The sequence below is a fragment of the Bos indicus genome, chromosome 5 (genome assembly GCF_029378745.1).
Source record: "Bos indicus isolate NIAB-ARS_2022 breed Sahiwal x Tharparkar chromosome 5, NIAB-ARS_B.indTharparkar_mat_pri_1.0, whole genome shotgun sequence".
In the NCBI taxonomy this organism is placed as follows: Eukaryota; Metazoa; Chordata; class Mammalia; order Artiodactyla; family Bovidae; genus Bos; species Bos indicus.
Window position 1 is genome coordinate 112,120,385 of NC_091764.1, and position 17,212 is coordinate 112,137,596.

General features: G+C 44.5%; 1 protein-coding gene across 12 annotated transcripts in view; it reads left to right on the forward strand.

The window, feature by feature from the left end:
- Positions 1-17,212, forward strand: part of TNRC6B (trinucleotide repeat containing adaptor 6B) — a 262,610-nt gene that overhangs the window by 191,862 nt on the left and 53,536 nt on the right. For 9 of the 12 annotated variants that reach the window (XM_019961842.2, XM_070790452.1, XM_070790450.1 and 6 more), the window contains 4 exons: positions 4,969-5,307; positions 7,642-9,990; positions 12,721-12,879; positions 16,300-16,475. In XM_019961842.2, the coding sequence (XP_019817401.2) occupies positions 4,969-5,307; positions 7,642-9,990; positions 12,721-12,879; positions 16,300-16,475 (3,023 nt within the window). Of the gene's footprint in view, positions 1-14; positions 84-4,968; positions 5,308-7,641; positions 9,991-12,720; positions 12,880-16,299; positions 16,476-17,212 lie in introns of all 12 variants that reach the window. The other 3 variants (XM_070790456.1, XM_070790457.1, XM_019961844.2) reach the window with 3 other exon arrangements.

The following is a 17,212-nucleotide window of genomic DNA, read 5'->3' on the forward strand; positions in this document are numbered from 1 at the left end:
CTCTCTTTCCCCAGCAGATCCTATGAGAAAAAAAGAAAAGACTGTGTTGGTGTCAAGGCTCTGGTTGTACAGAGAGAACTGAAGTAAGATTTGTCCATATTTTGGAGGAAAAGTAGATTCAGTGTATACTTTTTATCCTCCATCATTTTTTTTTAAAGGGTGAGGATTTTTGGAGAGAACAGAACGGGGCTTTCAAGTGGGGGTGATGGGCATGGGCTGGAACTGGGCCTGCTACTCAGGTAACAGATGCTGAAAGGTACTTAGGTAGCAACTGATCTTGTTTGTTGGGTGTTGGTCTTGGAATTGGACACGTTTGTAGGATTGATGTAATAGACCAGATTTAACAGGGATGAAGGATACAATTAGGATTAAAGAGGTAGACTGTGTAATGGAAGGGTTTGGACTTAACCATCTAGTGTTGTTGCGAAGGTACTAGGTTTTAGGGTGACAGTTGGCTTAATGGAAGTTACTAATATGAAATAATTGATTTATAGAAACACAACTTTAAGCTACATTACTAGAAATACAGTATCTTGGCAGGGATTTGCAGTTCCTATACTGGGCACCACTCTATGGAAAGAAACAGAGATCAACCTCTATTGGATGGACCTTGAGAAGTTTGGGTCAGACCAATCAAGGAATTGAAACTTTTGTCCCCTCTGGGAGGACTAGACACTGGAAGGGGGGAGGGAATGTTTAACCCCCAAGGAAAGGCTTCTCACATGGGGAGGCTCTGATAACTTCAAAGATCTGAAGGACTTTGGTGCCTGACACTTAGCATTCCCTTGGTAAATGTCTGTTGGTGAGTCAAACAGGGAAAAACTTCTGGCTCAGTATAAATTAAAATTTTTAGATATTGTTGTCCAAAGCAAATTCATAATCTTTACCCACCTGGGACACAACGAAAAAACAATGTTTTCCCATCATCATGTCTGGGATGATGGACCATTTTATTCCACTGGCCAAAACGCTTATCTTTGAGTCTATTCCAGAAATCCTATTACAGCCACTACATGGTGCTCATCGTAATAACCTTCAGTTCAGTTCAGTCACATCCGACTCTTGGCAGCCCCATGAACCACAGCACGCCAGGCTTCCCTGTCCATCACCAACTCCTGGAGCTTACTCAGATTCATGTCTATCAAGTCACTTATGCCATCCAACCATCTCATCCTCTGTCGTCCCCTTCTCCTCCTGCCTTCAATCTTTCTCAGCATCACGGTCTTTTCCAGTGAGTCAGTTTTTCGCATCAGATGGCCAGACTATTGGAGTTTCCGCTTCAGCATCAGTCCTTCCAATGAATATTCAGGACTGATTTCCTTTAAAATGGATTGGTTGGATATCCTTGCAGTCCAAGGGCCTCTCAAGAGTCCTCTCCAACACCACAGTTCAAAAGCATCGATTCTTCGGCACTCAGCTTTCTTTATGATCCAACTCTCACATCCATACATGACCACTGGAAAAACCATAGCTTTGACTAGACGGACCTTTATTGGCAAAGTAATATCTCTGGTTTTGAATATGCTGTCTAGGTTGGTCATAGCTTTTCTTCCAAGGAGCAAGAGTCTTTTAATTTCATGGCTGCATGTACTAACCTTGGGTCTACTCTAATTTGAGCTTCCCTGGTGGCTCAGTGGTAAAGAATCTGCTTGCCAGTGCAGGAGATGGGGGTTCAGTCTTTGGGTCGGAAAGACCTCCTAGAGAAGGAATTGGCAACCCAGCCCAGTATTTTTGCCTGGGAAATTCCATGGACAGAGGAGTTGGACATGACTTAGCGACTAAAACAACAAACAACAACTAGTCTAATTTATTAATATTTAAGGCAGGCTCCACCCCCACCCCCGAGGTTCAACCAGTTCCCATTAAACTGGGAACAAAATCACTAATGATTTAATGAGGAGAGAAGCTTCCAGTGAGATGATTTGGGGGAAAGCCAGTGTGCATTGAGTTTGGGGAATGAGTGGAAGGTAAAGAAACAGAGACAGTGCTTAGAGGTTGCTGAACAGTGTTGAGCTTGCATCGGCCACTCTATGTGTCATCAGTCTTTAAGATTTTTTTGTATTGCACTAATTATTATTCACCAAGAAATTCTTCAGTCTAAAATAATGTCTTTTGTAGAACATGTTTGTATTTTAACTATTACTTTTAAAAGATTACTGGAAGATTTTTTTTTTGGTTTTGTTTTTTAATGTTTGATACCATCAAGGTATTTAAAGAAAATAGTTTATTGGTCCTGCCCATCTCAGAATTTTCTTAAGAAAACTCTTATCTGAAAAAGCATCTTATTGAAGTTTTTCAGAAGTAGAGGCAATTAGAAGTTCAGACTATAAGATGAGATGAGATTGGTATAAAATAATGGCAACAGAGAAGGGGAGAAGATTGAATCATTAGAGGAAGTAAATGGTTTTTGGAAGTAAATGAATGGAAATTAGAAAGTAGGATACCCAGTTTTTTCCACACTGTCTTTATTCCCCCTTTGAAGCAGAGATCAGGTTTAAGCCACAGACCTTTTCTCTGGAAAATAAGAAACTATGCCTTTATTTTGAGCAGCTCATCTTCAGAAATATTTGTACCACAAGCTGCAAACCATTAAGATTCAGAGAGAAAAGAGACGACCTGAAGAGTAATTCAGACTTAATCATAGTTTCCCTCTCCTCAGTTATCCCTGATGTTCTGGAGTATGACATGATACCTGCAGGGATTCTGATGTCTCTAGTTGGACTTCAGGATGCAGGTTGGCTTGGACATCCTGCCTAACTTCTGCATTGCTCTCCAGTTAGTGCTTAGAGTGTAAAAACTCATTCAAGCTCTGAAACAGTTCGCTCTTAACATGTACTGCAGGCAGGCTTTTTCTGACAGTATCCTAGAGTTTTGAATGATTGATCTCCTAGGAGGGAGCACTGTGTTGGAAGGATAGTCAAGGGGTAGCCCCGTTTTAATATGACTTTATTGCTTATGGACCATTGTTCCTCTAATGTGATGGTGGGGAAATGCCCTGGGAGCTTTGCAGGGAATCTTATACAGTGTAGGATGTCTACCAGATTTCTTCCACTGTGCTATGAGTGATTCAGAGTTGGGGCAACTGATGTTCAGATCTCAGCTCTATAGGCTCTTCTTACCATGTCTGATTCTATTCTAGGGAAATGAGTGACAAACCTGGTTACTTTAAAGTGGAGATTCTAGTCTTTTTATAGAAGGGTGGCCCTGTAGAAACATAATTCCTTCTGGCCTAAAAGCTAGTTGGGAAGAATTTTCCCCAGCCTTCATCAGCTTCTTGTTTATTCTCATAGTAAGAGGAGAGGAGATTGGGAATGCCGTGTGCTATGGAATCTTCCAGACACAGATAGAAAATGAATCATTAAATAATTCATCTGTATTCATCCATTTGTCAGTCATTTATACATTGGTCTTTATAAGTCATGCAAAGTCCACTACATTAATAATACTGGGTTAGCCAGAAGTTAGTTCAGGTTTTTCTGTAAGATGTTATGGAAAAACCCAAATGAACTTTTGGGTCAACACAATATTAGGCAATGGCCTATTTATTTTCTTGAGAAATATATTTATTTATTTATCCATTCATCCTCTCACCTCCCTTCCTTCCTGGGAGGCACAGTACTGCTTCATGGTTGGCTAAGGTTAGACCAGGGGTTTAAGCCTTGAAGTTATTTCAGGCTCTTACTCTTTTTTCTTCTTGTTACTCATAATGTTCCCCAGTGTTCAGCGGGTGTAGATTGGGCCCCCTGATTTCTGATGATGTATCTCTCTCATAACGGAGCCAGTTCAGTGAACAACCTGCTGACCCAGCATCATTTTAGCAGTCAGAACAATACTGCCACCACGGCTGGCCCTCGCATGACTCTGGGGGTCAGGGATTCTGGCCTCAGAGTCGTTGGAATTACCAGGCTGATGGTTTCTGTATTGCTGCCAGAGTGTGCTGCCAGGTAGATTTTCCTGGAAAGGGTGGAGTCTTTTGGTAGGATGAAGTGAGGGATTTGCCAGTCCAGAAGAACTTTCTCCACTGGGTGAAAGGGAAGCCAGAGGGTCCAGCAGAGCTTCATAGTCATCTCACATATTCCTCCCATCCTTCTTGTTTGCCATTTTACAAGGGAGGGAAACCTTAAATATTTAAACAGGAAAAATATCTACATTTTGAAATTTTTCGTTTAAATGAATAGTTGAAAAAAATACACATAAGGTCCACTTAATTTTTTTTTAATAAAAGCAAAGAGATTTATAACATTTCTAATATTTACACAGAATGCCAAGCAAGTGTCTTTAAGTTCAGCTGGCTGTAGAAACCAAAACCACGTTGATCTTGAGATTCTGTAAGCCTGGTTTCCCCTTAGGGGATATATTTTGTGCCGGGCCCTAAGGAAAAAAGGTGAAAGATGGGTTCTTGGCCATTGAGGATCTTCTGACCTGGTGAGGAGAAGGATCTACAAATGGATAATCTCCATATAAACAGTTTTTTCAGTGGCACAGAGATGGACAACATGGTCCAGGAATACACATGAAGGGGGCTGAGCATACCTAGTCCAGGGACTTTGGGTAAAGTTTCTTTAAGGATGTGGATGGAGAGAAAGGGCTGTTGGGCTGAGAGCCTTGAACCTTTCCCCAGGGATTTTGCCTGGGGTCTGTGTGCACCTGACCTGCTAGGCAGCCCTTCAGAGGGCTCCACTATTGATTTAGGGGAGTGAATGGTGCTTCTTTCCTTCTCCTCCTTAGTTAACGGAATGTCATTCTGTGATAGCGCAGTGTTTGAATCCTTGTCACCGTCACTCTCCACCCTTAGCTCTCTCCAGTAAACTGAAGGTGCTGAAGGATCTGGAAACATCATGTCCCTCAGAGTAGGATGAAAGGAGCATTGTCTTATTGGAACCTATCTCATGGACACTTTCTTGAAAAAATAATCTTCATAAAAATACACTGGATTTCAAAGGCTGTTTCCTCATCTCTCTCTTTCAGTGCCCGAAGTGACGAAACCAAGTTTAAGCCAACCAGCGGCCGCCAGCCCAATTGGCAGCTCTCCATCGCCACCAGTCAATGGTGGCAACAATGCCAAAAGGGTGGCAGTGCCGAACGGACAACCGCCAAGCGCCGCCCGCTACATGCCTCGGGAGGTGCCGCCGCGATTCCGTTGCCAGCAGGACCACAAAGTGTTACTAAAACGTGGGCAGCCCCCTCCACCGTCCTGCATGCTCCTCGGGGGCGGGGCAGGGCCTCCTCCCTCGGCGCCCGGAGCAAACCCCAACAACGCACAAGTGACAGGAGCGCTGCTGCAGAGCGAGGGTGGGACCGCGCCAGGTGAGCGCGCCTCGGCAGGCGGACGGGGCGAGGGGGCCCGGGGCGGCTGCAGGGGGCCAGCACGCCACTCTGTGTTGCCTGTCTACTGTCCACAAGAAGCGTTGATTATGCAGACTTAGTTAGTGTTAGACACTGGGTCATGTCCGACTCTTTGCGACCCCATGGGCTGTAACCTGTCAGGATCCTCTGTCCGTGGGATTCCCTAGGCAAGAACACTGGAGTGGGTGACTATTCCTGTAGACTCTTGGGGTTATTCAGAAGATGGAGGAGGAGCCCAGTGTGAGATGTGTACCAGCATTTCTCTCCTGAAACTGGATTTCAGGGTCTGGTGAGTGTGCTCTTGGCCTGCTGCTCTTTGTCCACATTCTTTGGCTCCTTTTTTCCCTTCTTAGACGAGAGCATTACAATTCAAGCCCCCATAGCTCCAGGTGCCTCTTCAGGTGTGAACTGGGGCGACTAGAAATGAGACTAGTGTAGAGGCTGGTTCTGAATCTCAAGACGTGCATGTTTATGTTCCTGGAGCTCTGAGAACAGAGAGAGAATGGTCTCTTAGATTATAATGGAGAACTTAGGGGGAATTCCACATAATGCCATCCTTTTACCAGATTTCTAAGATCAATGTTTCTTTATAGAGAGCCCTGGATTTTGAGCTCTGTTAAAAACGGTATGTAGGTATAAGGAATCTTTACCTGAAGGGCTCTGCTGGAAGTTTTGAGAGTTTTTTAATAGATGAATACTTAACAGCCAACAGCCAAGAACTTCCAAATATCATCCCCCATTTTTTAAAAAATTGTCAAAAGATTTCCACTTATTCTTACAAATGTTTTTTTGAGACTACATTAAAATTCAGAGCTTGAAGACCATCAAGCATTGGCAAGGACAATGAATTGGTGGTTGTTAATGGTAGGATGCTTTATTCTAGTTCTAATTTGGACATACAATTGCCTAGAGAATTTTCTTTTACCAGCTTATGTGCAAAGTAAAGATGGAGAGAAAGCTGGCAGTGACACAGGCCTTCATATAGAGACAAGCCCTGTTCATGAGGCTTCCTTTGGTAGCCGTCAGGACAGGCCCAGCCCAGACAGAGAAAGGCCTCCTGGCCCTTCCTTCCTGGCCCCTCGTCACCAGCTGCAAAGGGAAGTGTGAGGGGGTGTTTGTGTCGGGCACTTCAGCAGCTGAGTCTCGCCAGGCCTGGACGTAGACGTGGGTCCAGCATGAGTCACTCTTCTGTTTACATTCTTAAAACCGAGGAGGCCCCTGATCTCAGGAGTTTGAGATTCCCCGCTTCCTTCCTTTATATGGCGCTTTTTTTTTTTTTTGAACTTCATATTGATTTAAAGCTGTTTGGTTAAAAAGAACTGAAATAAGTTTAGAGGAAATTATTGGTCTTAAAAACAGGTCATTCCCCCTCCCTCCCGCACCAATCAAATATGCTCTGAGCCAGACTCTTTTTATCAAGTTCCTTGGGCATACAGACTGATTCATGCTTGTCTGCCCCGGCATCTAGCTGGGTGGGCATTCATCATTCAGCAGCTGCTTACTGAGCAGCAGTGCCCTGGCTGCCACATGGAATTCAAACGTTAGCAAGATAGGTCTCTGCCTGGAGGGCATTCATGTGAGGGAAGGAAGAGGTAAATGCAATACACGGAGCAAAACAGCTCCAGACAGAGAGAGGCTGTTTTCAGGTGGCGAGCTCAAAAAAACTTCATAGAGGTGGCACTTGAACTAGGCCCAGAAAGATGGATAGATTTCAGTATGTGAATTCCCAAGGAAAGACAATAGAGGCCCATGGGGAATGGAGCCGGGGTGAGAAGGTGCAGTTTGTAGAGTGTGGGCATCATCAGAGAAAGCAGGGAAAGAGGAAAATGGAAAAGTCAGTGGGTCCCAGGTTGTGGAGCATCTAGGTCAGACCTCAGGCCCAAGAGTTTAGCTTTATTCTTACGCACTACGAAACTCTCCAGTGTTCTCCATAGAGCAGTGATTTAATCAAAGGTGTGCTTTATTAATACTAGGGGTGTTTAGAGTGGGTTGTAGCTGTAAAGCAAGGATAGGCTATTTACTGCATTGTCTCAAGATACGGGAAGCTCCTTCTCTGTCCCTGGAAGTAGCACGAGGGTAGCTTTGAGAGGCCCTGGGGGTTGGAGTTAGCAAATACACCAGCCAGGCAAGACAGAAGCGTCTTCTCAGACAGGCATGACACGGTTAAGCAAGGCAGGCAGTGGGCAGAGAACTAGTTTGTGGGGAAGTGACGAGCTCACTTTTGGGGCAGTTTGAGCTCGAGGTGTTGAGATGATGCACGTGCCACTGTGATTAATGACACCATCTCTTTCTCAGAGTCAACCCTTGGAGGTGCTGCTGCTTCAAATTATGCAAATTCCACTTGGGGCCCGGGAGCCTCCTCCAACAGCGGCGCCTCCCCCAACCCCATTCACATCTGGGACAAGGTGATTGTAGACGGGTCTGACATGGAAGAGTGGCCTTGCATTGCCAGCAAAGACACTGAGTCTTCTTCCGAAAACACCACCGATAACAACAGTGCCTCAAACCCTGGCTCTGAGAAGAGCACTCTGCCAGGAAGCACCACTAGTAACAAAGGAAAAGGGAGCCAGTGCCAGTCTGCAAGTTCCGGGAACGAATGTAATCTGGGGGTCTGGAAATCTGACCCTAAGGCTAAATCTGTTCAATCTTCCAACTCTACCACGGAGAGCAACAGTGGACTAGGAAACTGGAGGAATGTGAGTGGTCAGGAGAGGATTGGACCTGGCTCTGGCTTCAGCAACTTTAACCCAAATAGCAACCCATCTGCCTGGCCAGCGCTGGTCCAAGAAGGAAATTCTAGGAAGGGGGCATTGGAAACGGAGACGAGTAATTCCAGTGCACAGGTTAGCACAGTGGGTCAGGCATCCAGGGAACAGCAGTCAAAGATGGAAAATGCGGGTGTTAATTTTGTTGTCTCTGGCAGAGAGCAGGCTCAAATTCATAACACTGATGGACCAAAAAATGGAAACACTAACTCCTTGAACTCAAGTTCACCAAACCCCATGGAGAATAAGGGAATGCCCTTTGGGATGGGCTTGGGGAACGCCTCCAGGAGCACTGATGCCCCTTCACAAAGCACTGGAGATCGAAAGACTGGGAGTGTTGGATCTTGGGGTGCAGCTAGGGGGCCTTCTGGAACTGACACAGCCTCTGGACAAAGCAATTCTGGAAACAATGGGAACAATGGAAAGGAGAGAGAGGACTCCTGGAAAGGAGCTCCTGTTCAGAAATCAACTGGGTCAAAAAGTGACTCTTGGGACAACAATAACAGGTCTACGGGTGGGTCCTGGAACTTTGGCCCTCAGGACTCTAATGACAACAAATGGGGTGAAGGGAACAAAATGACATCCGGGGTCTCTCAGGGAGAATGGAAACAGCCGACTGGGTCTGACGAGTTGAAAATTGGAGAATGGAGTGGTCCAAACCAACCAAATTCTAGCACTGGAGCATGGGACAATCAGAAGGGCCACCCCCTCCCTGAAAACCAAGGCAATGCCCAGGCTCCCTGTTGGGGAAGATCTTCCAGCTCCACGGGAAGTGAAGTTGGAGGTCAAAGCACTGGAAGCAACCACAAAGCAGGAAGTAGTGACAGTCACAATTCTGGCCGTCGGTCGTACCGGCCCACACATCCTGATTGTCAGGCTGTCTTGCAGACTCTTTTGAGCCGAACTGATTTGGACCCCAGGGTGCTCTCAAACACTGGCTGGGGCCAAACTCAAATTAAGCAGGACACAGTGTGGGACGTTGAAGAGGTGCCAAGGCCCGAGGGGAAATCTGACAAAGGAACTGAGGGGTGGGAGAGCGCTGCCACACAGACCAAGAGCTCAGGGGGCTGGGGAGACGCACCCAGCCAAAGCAATCAAATGAAGTCTGGATGGGGAGAGCTCTCAGCCTCTACAGAGTGGAAAGACCCCAAGAACACAGGAGGCTGGAATGACTATAAGAACAACAACTCTTCCAACTGGGGAGGAGGACGACCGGACGAGAAGACATCTTCCTCTTGGAATGAGAATTCCAGCAAGGATCAGGGGTGGGGAGGTGGACGCCAGCCCAACCAAGGATGGACTTCTGGAAAGAATGGTTGGGGAGAGGAGGTAGATCAGGCGAAAACCAGCAATTGGGAAAATGCTGCAAGTAAACCTGTGTCCGGGTGGGGCGAAGGTGGGCAGAGTGAAATCGGGACTTGGGGGAGTGGTGGGAACGCGAGCCTGGCTTCCAAAGGCGGGTGGGAAGACTGCAAAAGGTCTCCGGCATGGACGGAGACAGGCAGACAGCCCAGTTCCTGGAACAAACAGCACCAACAGCAGCCGCCGCCACAGCAGCTACCACCACCACAACCCGAGGCCTCTGGCTCCTGGGGAGGCCCAGCCCCACCACCTCCAGGCAACGGACGACCTTCCAATTCCAACTGGAGCAGCGGGCCGCAGCCAGTAACCCCCAAGGATGAGGAACCCAGCGGTTGGGAAGAGCCATCCCCACAGTCGATCAGTCGGAAGATGGACATTGACGATGGCACTTCCGCGTGGGGAGACCCCAACAGTTATAACTACAAGAATGTGAATCTGTGGGATAAGAATTCCCAAGGGGGCCCAGCACCTCGAGAAGCAAACCTGCCTACCCCGATGACCGGCAAATCAGCATCAGGTAGGCGATGGCTTTTTCTTACAGGTTTTGTTGAAGAAAATCAATCCTAAACCAAGGCATTTTTATTAAGAGGTATTTATTGAACTTAGCTTCATTCTGAGACTCTTTCCTGCTTTAACTGTAGGCTGTTGTCAACAAAAGCTCTCTTTACATCAAACGTTGGTGACGACAGATGCTGGTGGTACATGGTAATGCTCTTTCTTGGCAGAAGGGAAAGGTGGCTTCCCTGGGTTAGTCTCCCCCCTATTTTATTTTTTATTTTTTTGGTAATTGTATCGGTCTGCAGAATCGAAAACATTTAGATTTTGCCAAACAAACTCTGCTCTAGATTTAAAAATAAAGAATTAAAATAGGAGCAGAAATAGACCTCATTTCCGTTCCTGTTCTGCCTGTGGACATATCCTCTGTGCTGCTCTTTCCCCAGCACTGGGAAGCCGTCTGTGTCTCTTCTTGCAGAGGCCATCAGAAAACAGAGCCAAGCTGCGATCTGGAAGGTTTCCATCACTTTCCAGATGATTTGTAACAGTTAACCTCTGGAAGTGGCAAACTTTGTTATGTGGAGATTGTTGTTGTTGTTCAGTCACTTTTGTCTGACTCTTTGCGACCCCATGGACCTCAGCACGCCAGGCTTCCCTGTCTTTCACTCTCTCTCGAAGTCTGCTCAGATTCATGTCCATGAGTCAGTGATGCTATCCAGCCATTTCATCCTCTGTCGCCCCCTTCTCCTTTTGCCCTCAGTCTTTCCCGGCATCAGGGTCTTTTCCAGTGAGTCAGCTCTTCACATCAGGTGGCCAAAGTATTCCATCACTTTCCAGATGATTTCTAACAGTTAACCTTTGGAAGTGAAACACTTAGTCATGTGGAGATTATCTCATGATAATCAGTTGTTCAGAATTAAACTTTCTTCCCTCCTTCTTTGGATAAGAAACTGCTGCTGCTGCTGGTCGCTTCAGTCGTGTCCGACTCTGTGCGACCCCATAGACGGCAGCCCACCAGGATCCCCCGTCCCTGGGATTCTCCAGGCAAGAACACTGGATTGGGTTGCCATTTCCATCTCCAATGCATGAAAGTGAAAAGTGAAAGTGAAGTTGCTCAGTCGTGTCCGACTCAGCGACTCCATGGACTGCAGCCAACCAGGCTCCTCCATCCATGGGATTTTCCAAGCAAGAGTACTGGAGTGGGATGCCATTGCCTTCTCCGTAAGAAACATCATGCCTAGTAAATTAAAAGTAGTGTTGATAAAAACTTATAAAGGGAGGCGATTTTAAACAGTTTTTAAAAATATAGTGCCCGGTGATGGTTCTTAGTTTGGCATTGGCAACTTGAATGCCCTCATGTAAATCAGCAAATTAAAGGGATGCACCTTGCAGCCATGAAATTAAAAGACGCTTACTCCTTGGAAGGAAAGTTATGACCAACCTAGATAGCATATTCAAAAGCAGAGACATTACTTTGCCAACAAAGGTCCATCTAGTCAAAGCTATGGTTTTTCCAGTGGTCATGTATGGATGTGAGAGTTGGACTGTAAAGAAAGCTGAGTGCCGAAGAATTGATGCTTTTGAACTGTGGTGTTGGAAAAGACTCTTGAGAGTCCCTTGGAGTGCAAGGAGGTCCAACCAGTCCATCCTAAAGGAGATCAGTCCTGGGTGTTCTTTGGAAGGACTGATGCTGAAGCTGAAACTCCAATACTTTGGCCACATGATGTGAAGAGCTGACTCATTAGAAAAGACTCTGATGCTGGGAGGGATTGGGGGCAGGAGGAGAAGGGGACGACAGAGGATGAGATGGCTGAATGGCATCACCGACTCCATGGACATGAGTTTGAGTAGACTCCATGAGTTGGTGATGGACAGGGAGGCCTGGCGTGCTGCGATTCATGGGGTCACAAAGAGTCGGACACGACTGAGCGACTGAACTGAACCCTTAATTTGTTTGCATTATTTGAGTTAAAATTAATCATAATACTTAATTTTCCACTCTCCAAAGTAAGTCTAATGTTCAGTGAATCCAATTATGAAATGATTACTTTTAACTAGTTCTGGATTTTTAATATATATTGAAAAGAAAACAAAAGGAAATGAACATTTGCTCATTAATTCCCTATCTAGAACATGTAAAAAAATTTCTTCATATAGTAAAAACCTTCAAACTATAGAGAAAAGCAAAAAGTAATAAATAAAAGAATCTTAACCTTTAGGGTCTCTCCTTGCAGGTTTTAGAACTTTGTGTGCCAATCAGAAATTCTGTTCATACCTATAGCAAAATAGGTATATTTTGGGACAGTAGGGGAAATTGTGCTATATACACTGTTCTTCACCACGCTGTTGTCATTATTCTTCAAAACTTTTCATGTTAACACATTTCTGTCTTTTCAGTGCTTCGTTCGTATATAGTATTCACTTGATGGGCAATTCACGATTGGTCTGACTGGTCCCCGTTTCATAGATATTTAGGTTGCTTCCAAATATTTTCTGACAGTGATGCCATGAGCATTGTTGTACATGTAATTTCATCTACTTTTGCAAGTACATGTATGGTATAATATCCTGGCGCTGGAGTTACTAGACCAGAAGTTGAAGTGCCAGTGCCAGGTGTCCTCCATGTAGGTGGTGTCCACATTTCTATTTCCACCCATAGAATTCAGGAGGTCCTGTTCCTCCTCCCTTCACCCCTGCTGGATACTGCAGCGTTCATAAATCATTCTTTGAGATGCATCTCCTTTCTTTACAGTCTGGAGCAAAAGCACACCATCTGCTCCAGATAATGGTACTTCAGCTTGGGGTGAGCCAAACGAAAGCAGTCCTGGGTGGGGCGAGATGGATGACACGGGAGCGTCGACAACAGGCTGGGGGACTGCACCCTCCAATGCTCCAAATGCCATGAAACCTAGTAAGTACACGGCATTCTTTTTGAGGGAGTCTCTGTTAATTAGGAGAGTCACACATTTGGGGGAGGGCTGTTGTTACATTATCAGTTCAACGAGGTTCAGGGCCTTGCATCTTTAGTAAATGGTTAGCAGCAAATGATGGAGACTTGGCTTGGCATATGTAAAAATGCTTACAGTGAACTGAAAGTCATAAGTTAGTATTATTGATTTCATTTTTAAAAAATATTTACTCTCTCAGCTATGGTGGGTCTTAGTTGTGGCACGAATGCTCTTCCTTGTGGCACGTGGAATCTTAGTTACCCAGCCAGGGATCAAACCAGAGCCCCCCTGTATTGGGAGCATGGAGTCTTAGCCACTGGACCACCAGGGAAATCCCTCCTTTTAACTTAAGTTTAATGTCTGGCCAGAACTGAAATTTTGATGTGCCTTTTCTCCCATAGTAAGTTAAACATTGCTCACTATATCTATTTTGCATTTCTACTCTCATGTTGGTATAAGTTAAAAAAAATAATAATTCCTGGCATTTAACATGGAACAAGGTCTCTGCTGCCCAGTGACTTCATCCTTCTGCTCCTTTCTTTCCCCTTTGTCTCTCTTCTCATAGTCCCACCCACACAGGGACATTTAAGGTTTCTTGAACCCAAAAAAGATTTCTTCATTTCAATTTTTTAAACAAAGCACGTCACACTTATTCATATTCACTGACAATCTAAGCTATACTTGATCCAGCTGGCAATGTGTACTCAGAGTAATTTGCAAAACTTCGTAAATGGATGCTGCAGGACTTCCCACTGGATGATCCTCAGTTGAAAAATTTAATTTCAAGTGCCTGTTGTCACTTTTTTGTAGTTTTCTTAAGAAGTATTCCAACGTCTCTTTTCTACCGTATTGCAGAGTTACAGGATTGTCTTTTGATTAAAAAAAGTGGTCAGACTGAATTCTCTGAATTGGAACAAGAATAAATTCCATTGTCAAGTTTATTTTATAATGTTTATGATTCTGACCATACCACAGAATGGAGTATCATCTTAGCTCTCTGTATTCTGGAAACTCACTCTTGTGCCTGTGTAACTTGACTGCATTTTGAAAATGACAAATCTCCTTCACTTCATAGAAACAGCTTGATAAAGAATTTGATCTTGTCTTGAATTTCATTGTAAAATTGGTTCTATCATCATGGGAAATACCATTCTGTAGACTTGGAATAGATCCACAATGCTGTGGAAAGGCATAAACCAGACCCTTGGCACAAGGAGGCGCTTTAACAATACTTTGAAGATTTTTATGTGTCTTTCCCAACTTCGGGATCATCTTTCTTCCATCACAGAAATCACTTTTCTCCAGATTAAAAAAGGCTTCTACTCACTGGGATCATCTATATCTATAGCTAAAGCTGTAGTTACCTTTCCCCCTCCTCTGGGTAATTTGAACGTGTAATAGTCAGGGGAAGGGGCTAGATAGTCACAGCCTACTAATCAGTGCTTATGGTAATTTAACCTGTGATCTTGTCTAGACTATAGATGTCTTAAATCTGGTGTGGACTCCATGACTTCAGTATTGGAGCTCTCTATTTTTTTAATCTGTCTACAAGAAATTGTTTGTTAAAAGTGCAGCTCCTTTTTCTCGAAGAAGGGTTACATGGATGTCTTTCTTCTTTAAAAGGGTCAATATGTCACTTATGTTAGGTCTTTAATTCCTGTTGCTTGTCAGAGGATGTATAAAACCTATGCTTACGTAATAGTGGGTAACCTCCTGTGCAGGAGAAATGGTCCTTGTTATCCAGAAGCGGGGAGAACAGCCCTCAGGCCCTGCCTCTTGCCGCTCAGTCACAGAGCCCCTGCAAAGGGGGACACTTAGTGAACCCCATAGAGGGTTCATCCCAAGGTTCACTTGGGCGTTGCTGGGAGATGATGCCACCGTCTGAGGAAATTGACTACCTAGCTGTCTGCCTACTTGATTGATGCCTGGATGGCATCATAGGCCTGGTCCCAGAGCCTGGCAGCAGAAAGACCTGGTAAAGCCACTTTTCTGGCTCTAGATTCTTCGTGTGAAGCCATCTGAATCAAATAACTCCCTCCATAAACGTCTTGTCATTTTGTTAATTGAAGGTGTGGATGGAGCTTCTGGGCTTCTCAGAATCTGGCAAAGAATCTGCCTGTAGTGTGGGAGACCTAGGTTCAATCCCTGTGTTGGGAAGATCCCCTGGAGAAGGGAATGGCTACCCACTCCAGTAATCTTGCCTGGAGAATCCCATGGAGAGTGGAGCCCAGCCTATTACAGTCCATGGGGTTGCACACGGACTGAGTGACTAACGCTTTCATACCTTTTCATGGAGCTTCTAGGTGGGATAGTTTATTTCCTTTCTTCTGTCATTACCAGAAAGTGTATCCATACAGAATTTTCAGAAGGAGATTAAGGATCTATCCCAATCTCCAAATTCAAGATCTTTGTTTAAGGGGAAATGTTGGTGGAATTGACTGTGGAGCCTGATGATGACCTAGTTCCTTGAACAGTTGAGCACTGGTTTCCCTGTCTTTGTTCTCCCTTCCATGTTCTGTCTCCTACATTTCCTCCTCCTGTCTTTTATTTTATTTATTTATTGACTATTTATTTATTTAGCTGGACCAGGTCTTAGTTACAGAATGTGAACTCTTATTTGTGGCATGTGGGATTTAATTCCCCAATCAGGGATCAAACCCAAGCCCCCTCCATTGGAAGCATGGAGTCTAGCCACTGAACCACCAAGGAAATCCCTCCTCTGCCCGTCTTTAAAAGCCATTGCTTATACATTGTCTTTGCCTAGGATCTTTTTAGTATCCGGTACATTTCAAGTGTGTAAATCTAGTAACTTTCAAATTTTCATGGCTATTTCTGAATTTCTCTTCTTTCACTGTAATTTTGATATTCAAAATCTAGTACAGTTTTCTTTTTTCTGTCCATCTTTCGTGTTCTTTTCTTTACCCCAAATAAGGTTGACAGTTGTTTTTTATCCTGCCTCATATTTGTAAAATCCGTTACAAAGTACACCATGTATTTCCTTTCAGGAGGGTAAAACTAAGAAGTGCAGTACAACATTCTCATTAAGAGTAACAGATTTCTTTTAATTTAAGTGTGAAATTTCTTGTAAGTAGTGATAGGTTCTTTTCGGTTGGGGGATTTCTGTCAACACTGTGTAAGGGGAAAAATCATTGAACTAGAAGCCAGGAAATCTTGATTTGTGGTTTATGAACTTACTGTGTATGTTTGACCCTTTTGGAGTTTCCATTCTGCTCTCTCAAGTTGGGAGAATATTTGCCTCGCCATACAGACAGATACTGGATACAATTACAAATACACTAAAATGCTGCATTTATAAGGAATGATCATTGTGGGTTTTGTTATATATAGCCATTGCATACAGTTGGCTCTTTCTTTTCTTAAAGATTCCAAATCTATGCAAGATGGCTGGGGGGAGAATGACGGGCCAGTGGCAGGAACTCGCCATCCCAGCTGGGAAGAGGAGGATGATGGAGGAGTCTGGAACACTGCCGGCTCTCAGGGAAGCGCTTCCTCCCACAACTCAGCAAGCTGGGGACAAGGAGGAAAGAAACAAATGAAGGTAGGCCACGTTAGAGGTGCCTGAACTTGTGTATTCATTCTTAGAAGGCAGAACTGAGAGTGTTTTAGTGGAAGAAGCCACGGAGCTGAAGACCTTGCCGTCCTCAGTGATGGAGAAAATACTTCAGAACACGTAACTGCTTCCTCTTTACCCCTCATCTTCCCTACCTTGACGTCTCTAACTACAAAATCCTCGCTGTGGATAAAATGGAATTTTCAGAGAAACAAGATTTGTCTTCTTACTTCATTTTCCAGACTTTCAGGACACCCTTTATAAATGTTTTACGCTTTTGTGTTCTAAAGCCTGATCAGTCCTTAGAGTAGGTCTCCCTGAATATGTAGAAGGGAAACCACAGTAATACAGTTCCTCCAGCAACAATCAGCGTGACTCATTTTTGTCTGATTTGGGAAATTCCAAGGCCCAAAATCCTTTCTTAACAAAATGAGGTGCCAGTGCATAACCCTGCATTAGCAGCTAGGTGACTTATCTCCATCCTGTACCAGTTGTGTCCTACACTTTTTATTTTCTGGATTGTAGAGCGACTTAGTTTCTCTTTTGATTTTCATAGTTTAATGACTTTGGTTTTCAATCTAGAACCTGAATGACTCTCAGTAGAAGCCCTCTTTTTTCATTCCAGCTTCTCATTCTACAAATACATTAAGGGGAAAAAAGTTGGGCAGCCACGTATGTTATTTCAGCACGGGAGCCTTGCTGCTCTAAGAAACACTTCTTAACTA